The sequence below is a fragment of the Myotis brandtii genome, unplaced genomic scaffold (genome assembly GCF_000412655.1).
Source record: "Myotis brandtii unplaced genomic scaffold, ASM41265v1 scaffold144, whole genome shotgun sequence".
NCBI lineage: Eukaryota > Metazoa > Chordata > Mammalia > Chiroptera > Vespertilionidae > Myotis > Myotis brandtii.
In genome coordinates this window covers 1,974,040-1,982,377 of record NW_005355159.1, presented here as the reverse complement: position 1 = coordinate 1,982,377, position 8,338 = coordinate 1,974,040, and the positions used below count along the sequence as shown (strand labels likewise).

The following is an 8,338-nucleotide window of genomic DNA, read 5'->3' as shown; positions in this document are numbered from 1 at the left end:
ATATACCAGGACTGTGACACAGGACTAAAGCTGTGTCCCACATGTTCTAGGGCTCCTAATTCTGCCCCGCCCACCCAGGGAAGCTTTGGGTCCCTTAGCCCAGCGCCATCCGAGGTGCTCTCAGAAGGTGGGCAGCACTCTGCCTCCTCACATCACTGCTCACCATCAGCAGCAGAGCAAAGCACCTGACCGAACAGTGTCCTGCTGAATCTAACAACTACTTTCTGGGTCTTCTCTCAGATCTGCACAGAACAAGGGGCACTCACTGCATGCTTAATTCATCTAGCAAACAGTTAGTGGGTATTGGTCGTGGGCTGGGCCACGCCCTCCCCCAAAGGACTCACTCTAGTCAGAAGACATGCAGCTTCGGGTGAGGGGAGATTTCAAGTGCTCGCTCAGCCCCACCATCCATAACTCCTCTCTGAGCTTCAGTTTCTTTATCTGTAAAATGGGGACCCTCTCTGTGACCCTGCGATGAGATCATGTCTAAACTAGAGGCCTGGTGCATGGATTCGTGCACATTGAAAGGAAATTACTTAGAAGGTGGCTGGCAGGGCAGGACTGGGTGAGACGGGCTGGACACACCCTGGAGCCAACCTCCTGTGGTCCTTCCCCGGCTGGCCACACCTGGAGCAGCGCTGGGGCTTGAAGGGTGTCTGCGGAGTGAGCGGGGTCCCTCGGCCTGGCCTGTGGGGATCGGGCTGAAAGCGGCTCTCTGACATTCCCTGAGGGGTCCTGGATTGGGAGAGGGAGGTTCTTGGGTGACACACCCTAGAATTGGGCTCCCTCCTCTCTGGTTCTGGGTGCGTCACCCCAGAACTACAGCTGCCAAGTCACCACAGCTCGGCAACTCCTGTGTTGAGCATCTGCCCCCTGGTGGTCAGTGCGCGTCATAGCTACTGGTCAGAGCATCTGCCCCCTGGTGGTCATTGTGTGTCATAGCTACCAGTCGAAAAGTCAGATGGTCGCTTAGGCTTTTATATATATAGATGTGTAGTGCTGGAAGGTAGGGGTAGGGAAAGGAGTCCTCTGTGTGTGTGTGTTGGGGGTGGGGCGCTAGAAAAGCCAAGTGCCTGGCAGAACCCAAGGCATAGTGCAGAGGAGGGCGAGCTGGGGAGATGGGGGCCTGACCTCCAGAGGAGGCACCTAGAAACGACTGGGAGTTAGCTGTGCCTTCACAGCCTCCATCAGAAGAGACCACAGACATTCCCCGGCTCCTGAATGTTAATTCTTTTCATTCTGTTGTGACCGAGATAACCAATGGCCACGTAGAGGGAATGCTAGGGGGAGGATGCAGAACAGACCCCTGACTGGAGGCCGACCTCAGGTACCACACAGCGCCGGCTGGTTTGCACGGGAACCTCAGTGCCAGCAGACTGGGGCTCCATGCTCTTAGGTCAGAGGCCCCAGATTGCTCCCTGAGAGGTGGTGCTGAGGCCCGTCTTTCAGGGACACACTGGCCAGTTTCTGCAAAGGCTGAATGTTTGGAGAGGACTGCTCGGCCCCCATCAGCTCCCACACAGGTGTGCTGACAGGAAGCTGGGACTCTCCCCTCTAACCTGGTGTATCTGTGATCCAGTGCTTTCCCTCTCCTGACCCTGGATTTCTGGTCTGTAAAGGGAGAAACTGATCCCTTAGCTTGAGCTCCTCCAGCTCTAGGATTCCATGCCCAAGACTTGCTTTTTGCTAAAAACTGAGTTAACTAGATGTGGGTGTCTCATGGCTGGGAGTGCTGGGCAAGGGCCACAAAGCTGGGAGGCCCAGAACAAAGCCCTACCTTGAAGGGCCTGAGAAATCTTAAATTTTAAAGGCTGGAGGTCAAAGTTCTCGAGACTAGTTAAGGGTCATAAAAAAACCACAAGTATTTGTTAACTGAATGAGTCCAGCAAACAGAGAAAGTGCCCAAGCCTCCACAGGGGCTGGAAGTGACCCGAGTAAAAGAAATATCGTATCTGGCATTTCAGCTCCTTAGCTCAGGGACTCACACCTCCCTCTTTCCAGGGCTTCCAAAGTCGAGAGAATGAAGAACAGTGACAGGCTCCCCAGCAAAGAAACGGCATATTACAAAACTAAGGCATCTGTGCAGATTTTCCTCGTAGGGTCAGACCTTCTGAGAAGCTGTCCATTAGACCTGACAGTCAGTGAGGCAGGATAGTAACACACTAGGAAAATTCCTGGCAAATGGGATGGGGAAACAGACAAAAAAAATTAAACAAGGCCAAACAATTTGAACCACTTTCAGCCACCTAGTAAATTGCAAGACCTTATTTCCCCTAACCAAGGGCACTCGAGAGTAAATAGTTTATACCTCTCCTCCCTAACCAGAGAATGCACGGCTTAAATCATCCTGGTTGGGGAGAGAGAACAGAGACCCAATTAGTGCCATTTGTGCCAGGCAAACCCACGGACAGATGAAGTCAGGGGAACAAATAAAAATCCAATTAGAGCCAGGCATACCCAAGATAAAAGTAAAACAGTAAAGCAGACCAAAGAATAATCCCAAACTCCCATATATGCTCATTTTGGTGCATCAGTATATTAAAGACACACCTGAAAAGCTGATGAATATTCTGCTGAAACCCTCCCCTAAAATCCTCGCCCACAGAAAAGATAAAAACCCTCAATAACAAAGACCTAGTGTGGGCTCCCTCTAGTGTATGCTCATGCCCCTTCTCGGACATGAACTTTTTACTTCCTCCTAACCTCTAAGGGTCCCCATGAGGCATGCAGCCAGGGGAACAGTGAGCAATGGCAGCTTGTCCAGGGCTCACCCCCAGAACCTGTCTCCAAAGCCCCCTTTTCTGACTTCCCAGTGAGCTGACAGCAGCCCCACCTTGGCTCACTTCTTTCCTATGTTTCTAGGGAGCCAAGGCAGAGCACCGCCCAGGCTCTCTCCTGGTGCTTCTACCCTGAGTGCTGCCTTTGTGTCACTGTCCCCAGCTTTAAGAAACACCCTCTTAAAGTCACCTGGACTTGTCTTGTGAAATCTTTCCTGCACAAAGTCAAGAACCCACATACTACAGGCCAGCCTGAGGCAGACCCTCTCCTGGCCCAGTCCCTGTCCGGTAACAACAGGACCTGGGACCATGAGCGTTAGCCTGCTGGGCGTGCCTCTGCCCTTCAGTCCAGAGCAAACTGACGGCAGAGGTCAGAGCCTCACAAGGCCAAAGTATTACTTTGATTTAAAATAGTCTTCGAGGCAGCAGATGTATCCTTCAGCTCAGCACACCGTCAGCCAGCCCAGCCCAGCAAGAGCCACTTGTCACTAGGAACCAGCCCAGAAGCTGAAGGCCCGTCTCCAGTGGCCCAGGATCTGAGCAGCACAGAGGCCTCCCTTCCCTAACTGAACCTCCTGGTCCAGGGGCCTGGCCAGTGCCTCGTGGCCCCGAGTGCTTCTAGCTCAGAGCCCTTCACCACTGCTGCTGACTGAGCTCGCAGATCGAGTAGTAAAAGCTTGTCTTTGCCCAGAAACCCAAGGTTCCCCAAACCTGTGATCTCTCTCGGAGACCCAGTTCTAGTTGAAGCCTCTTTTCGATAAAATAAGATGTCATTATTCTAAATATTATTAGACAGTCTCAGTGGGGAAGATCCATGCACCACATTATCTTAGACAACAAAACCATTTTCTTCTTCCAATTTCTCTTTGAAATACACACCTTCTATTTCCTTGTGGAAAACAACTGCCTGCAAGGCTGTCTGGCACCCTTGAGCAGGCGTCAGTCTTGAAGTACACTCGCAGCAGCTTTTGGCTTGAACTTGCTGTAGATGACAGAGAAAGCCACCCAAAGGTCTTGTCCTCTTCCTTTCCCACTCCCAACAGCCAGTCTTCTGGGCTCTAAGATGGCCTTTCCCCTAGAACCACATGCTCACCCTGACATTCCTCCACACACAAGCACATGCCCAGGGTCCTCCAGCACTGGGATCAAGCACCAAGAGTGCTTGAAGTCACCTCTTCCCCCAGCCCCTTTACTGCTCCCCACCGTCCATCACTCGAGAACATGAAAGCCACTCATCAGTTCTCGTATTAGTTCACACGTTTACTCACTCATTCACCCCGTCACTCATCCCCGCAGCATGCACGTTACCATAAACTGCCCGGCTCTTTCATCCCATCAGCTTGTTCTTCACAGGCAGGACCAGAACCGTATTACTTTGGTTAATTTCCTCCTTGCCTGGTATAGCCGCATGCCGCACTAGGCATATCCCAGGGCTTCAAGAAAGGCTCTTTTTAGCATGTTATACTTTAAGACAGCTATGTAGGAGGAAGGGTGGTGCTGAGAAGATGGGCTGAGTGGCTAAAGCAAGGCCTCTGGAGTGAGCACAGAGTGAGAGACCCAAGATGACCGAGCAAATGATGGCAGGGCCTTCCCAGCCCCTGGGTCTGTGCCCATGCGGCCTGGCCTCTCTGCTAGGCCATCTCCACGCAAAGCCCACTCTCAGTGGGAAGGAATCTCTCTGGTGGTCAAAAGCGTCAGAGGGAGAGAGTAGCCTGAAAGCTCGCTTTCTCTCCGTCAGAAGCTCCATGCTGGTAACAAAAGCAGCCACATCCTGTTTCCTGACTGGCTTTATTTCTCTGCATAAGGAACCCTGCACAGGCAATTCAAATTAAAACAAAATAAATATATGAATATTCATGTAAAACTGTCCTTTCTAATGAACAATTATACACAATGTACAATTTCATGTTCACTGGGTGGGTTTACAAAAATGTACCATTCCCAACTAAAAATGCACCAAAATGGTTCCATGCAAACTTATCAAAAGTGACCAAAATATGGAGGGAAAAACCTGACTGAGAGCACTTTGTCTTTGTTTTGTACAATCACAGAAAAATAAAAACATCTAATTTCTTTGTTACAGAGTAACTAAATGTGGCCACTGTTTATAATATTGGTTTATGTTCCTAAAACATCTATGTATATCAACATGAAATTGGAAGTGAGCATTACTGAGAAAAGAGGGGGCGGCACACGGCACCCCAGCCGTCAGTAGTCAGTGTCGGAGCCCTCAGTGTTGTCCACGTTGCGCGAGAGCATGTAGTTGTCCATGTCGATGGAGCGGCAGTTGTTGATGGCGTAGCGCAGGCGCTCAGCCATGACCAGCTGGCTGGAGTAGGGGGGCAGCCTCAGCTGGAAGAAGCAGGTCTGTGAGGTAGGCAGACTGTCATAAGGCTGTGGAGAGAGAGACCCAGAGCCATGAGTGCAGCATCAGGGTGTCATGCGGGGAGAGGGGCTGCCCATTACCACCACCCAAAGTCAGGAAAGCACTTCTCCCTGCCTTCAAGATGGGCTGCACGGACATGACTGAGTGGCCAACTCTGGGGGAGTAGACTGGCCATGGTGGAAAGAGCGTGGGCTCTGGTGTCCACAGCCATCAAGACTTTTGGCGAAGATGCTTCCCTTCCTCTTCTCACTCTTCCAATGCCTTCGTGTGTACAGTGAGAGCAAGCCCTGACTGGCAGGATGACGTGAGCAAACACGCTTCACACAGTGCCTGCCACAGAATAAGGGTGCAACAGAGTTCCTTCCCTTTCACCAAGAGGGTACAAATGTGAAGCTGCTTCAGGACCCAACAGGGCTGGTGAAATGGAAGGAACAACTGCCAGGAACCCACCACGCTTCTGCTTCCCTCCATGTCCTTGCAAGCGTGCACTCTGCCCGCTTCACCCGCCATGGCCACCAGCACACAGCTCAAGTGAGAAAGGAGAAGTTAACTAAGTCCCAGTGCATCCATTTCACTGACAGGCATGCAGCCATTTAAAATGATAATTATGATGATTTGCAGCAAAACAGAAAAGTGCTGGGGGTTAGACTGTTAAGCGAAAAAAGCAAAATACAAAATTTTACATAAAAAATGTGTATGCTTGAGGTAAGGACCGGGAGGAATTACACAAAGGTGTAAGGTGAGAATGGCTACTACTAGAGAGAGAGGATTATACATGTTCCTTTCTCTCCCTGCAAACACAACCATTTTCAAACTGTTTGTAATAATTTTAACAATATTACATTGATTTTATGTGTTGTTTTAGTTTTAAAAAAAGAACCTGCCCACTCCCTCTTGAAACCAGCATCCTCTCCTTCTCTGAGACCGACACCCCACACCAGGTGAGTGCATTTCGAAGAGGTGGGAGAGGGAGGGCCCAGAAGCCTAACTGTGCCAAAGCCAGTGAGGACACAGGAAGATTGAATGCAGAAAAACCCGAAGTAGCAAAGACACTGGAGGGAATGTTAGCAGGTGGCTCAGACTTGGAAACTGGAGAAATGGTCTAAGAGTCAGTCACAAAGGAGAGACCAGCAGTGGTCAGTTTTCTGAGGCTGACACCCCGCCCTCTCCTCCCTCCCCCACCAGGCAGGGGATTAGTGGTAGATTAACTCCAGGGATGGCAGGGGTAGCCCTGGATAGATATAAGGCAAGGGGTTTTTCCAGAGCTGAATAGAAATAAACCAGTTCCTCCTCCCCACCTCTTTCTGAAGCAACAAAACAGATTTACAACTTATAGTTTCTGGCAAGTCATGTAGAAAATTTATGGAAAGGCTCTTTCATAGCCCTTCCTGTGCATGGCCTCTCCAACAAGCCTAGCCCAGGAGTGAAGCCCAGGCGGGCAGCCTCAGGAGGCAGTGGGGGAGGGATGGCTTTGGCTACAGCAACTTCCAGGAGTAGTTACTGGAAAAACACCAGAAAGGCAGATACTGAAACCTGCTAAAACTGGCAGGAAGGGCCCTTGTGTGAAGAGGCCGAACTTTCCTTACTGTTTCCAGAATAAACACCATGGACCCTGTTTGGAGGACCGCCCAGCTTGGGGCAGGAGGAGGGAGCAGGGATAGAGGGAACACAGCCACTTCTAACTTAATGCTGGGTTTGAGGGATATACCAGATGTTCAGGAGGTGGAAAGAAGGGGATCTAAGTCTGCCCTCAGGAAAGCATCCAGGAGGGCTTCCTGGAGGAGATGACATTGTTGTTAGGCTTAAAGGATAAATAAGTGCCTGCTAAGCATAGATGGAAAAGTGTGTAAAAGAGAACTTGCTAAAGCTAGGGAACAGCGTACAAAGGCATGGAAGTTTAAAAATAGCACAGTCTGTTGGGGAGAAAGGCCAGCGGTCCATTATAGCCAGAACATAATAAGTGTCAAGAGGTTATATCACAAAGTGGGGCAGAGGCCAGACTGGAGGTGTTTAAGGCTGCAAAGGGGGTCAGCATTTGTCTTGGAGTCAATGCAGGGGCCCCCGAGTGGTCTGAAGGGAGGAGGGACGTGGTCAGATGGTGCTTGAGAAAGATGACTCTGGCAGCAGTGTGCATTCAAGACTCTAAGCCCTTTTATTCCTAGGCCATCTGTCAAAACGGCAGCTGGGCTGGGGCTCTGCAGCTGGGGCCTTTCATCAGGCCACAGAGACGCTGCACTGCCTGCTCCACGAGGCACATCACACAAGTAGTCGCAGAGCACGTTACCGCTGCTCCCCACGTCTTCAAGTTCCTTCTAGAGCATGTGCACCAGCTAATGGTTAGCATCTTCATGAAAACAAACAGGACCATGTTCCAGTGGTAAGTCACACAAAGAAAAGGGGGTAGAAAATAAGAGACAAAGGCAACATAATGACCCATCCTCCAAGCCTAGCTTTCACTCAGGAAGATACTGGGATTTATGGAAGGTTGGTTGTTGGTTATAGTGCACTTTCTATATCCATTTTGGACTTTTTAAACTGAGGTTATGTGATTTTTCTGAACAAGTTTTTCTGCTTGAATTTTTTTTAAATTAGGAAATTCCAAGCATTAAGCCTGAATTGGCAGGCCGACTTGAGGGTCACAGTTTGGTTTTCTCAACATGCAATAAGGACAGACATTACCAAGGAGGAAAATATAGCTTACTTACCCTATCAACCTTCATGATTTGAAATCTCTGAGAAATGTCAGCAGTGTTGGCTGGTAGTCGAGATCTTCCAGACACAAACCTCATGAACAGCACCCGCTCCTCATTGGAGAACTCCTCCAGCGTGTGCCAGAACCACTGCACCAGCTGATGCTGCTCATCTACCTCCCGGTACCGCACCACTTTCTTCAGCACTTCTACCGAGATCTCTGGCATCCCACACACCATCTGCTCCAGCTGCTTCGCTGTGAGGAGGGACAGCAGTGGCACGGGGATAATCCAGGACATCCCTTCTCGGACTGCAGCCACCTGCCCCCAGAAGAGGGTGTTCATTCAATATGTGAGCACAGAGTGGGCACCTTCCACCGGCCCAGCCGCTCCCCAGACCTTCCAGTTACCCCTCAGAACTCCAACAACCATTGCCCACGTGCTCAGCCCACCCTCCCTCCCTCGGACCCTTTGTTAGAGCTTCT

The 8,338-nt window shown here is 50.4% G+C and overlaps 2 protein-coding genes across 12 annotated transcripts in view; one reads left to right on the top strand and one right to left on the bottom strand.

Moving 5' to 3' along the window:
- The window catches only part of FBXL22 (F-box and leucine-rich repeat protein 22), a 10,224-nt gene extending 8,692 nt beyond the window's left edge, over positions 1 to 1,532 (top strand). The window contains exon 2 of the mRNA XM_005861136.2: positions 1,328 to 1,532. Within this exon, the coding sequence (XP_005861198.1) occupies positions 1,328 to 1,532 (205 nt within the window). The remainder of the gene's footprint in view (positions 1 to 1,327) is intronic.
- A 3,014-nt stretch (positions 1,533 to 4,546) lies between these two features.
- The window catches only part of HERC1 (HECT and RLD domain containing E3 ubiquitin protein ligase family member 1), a 159,282-nt gene continuing 155,490 nt past the window's right edge, over positions 4,547 to 8,338 (bottom strand). For all 11 annotated transcript variants that reach the window (XM_014535483.1, XM_005861075.2, XM_005861080.2 and 8 more), the window contains 2 exons: positions 7,869 to 8,174; positions 4,547 to 5,171 (listed from right to left, as the gene is read on the bottom strand). In XM_014535483.1, coding sequence (XP_014390969.1) covers positions 4,986 to 5,171; positions 7,869 to 8,174 — 492 coding nt within the window. In that variant the 3' untranslated portion in view covers positions 4,547 to 4,985. The remainder of the gene's footprint in view (positions 5,172 to 7,868; positions 8,175 to 8,338) is intronic.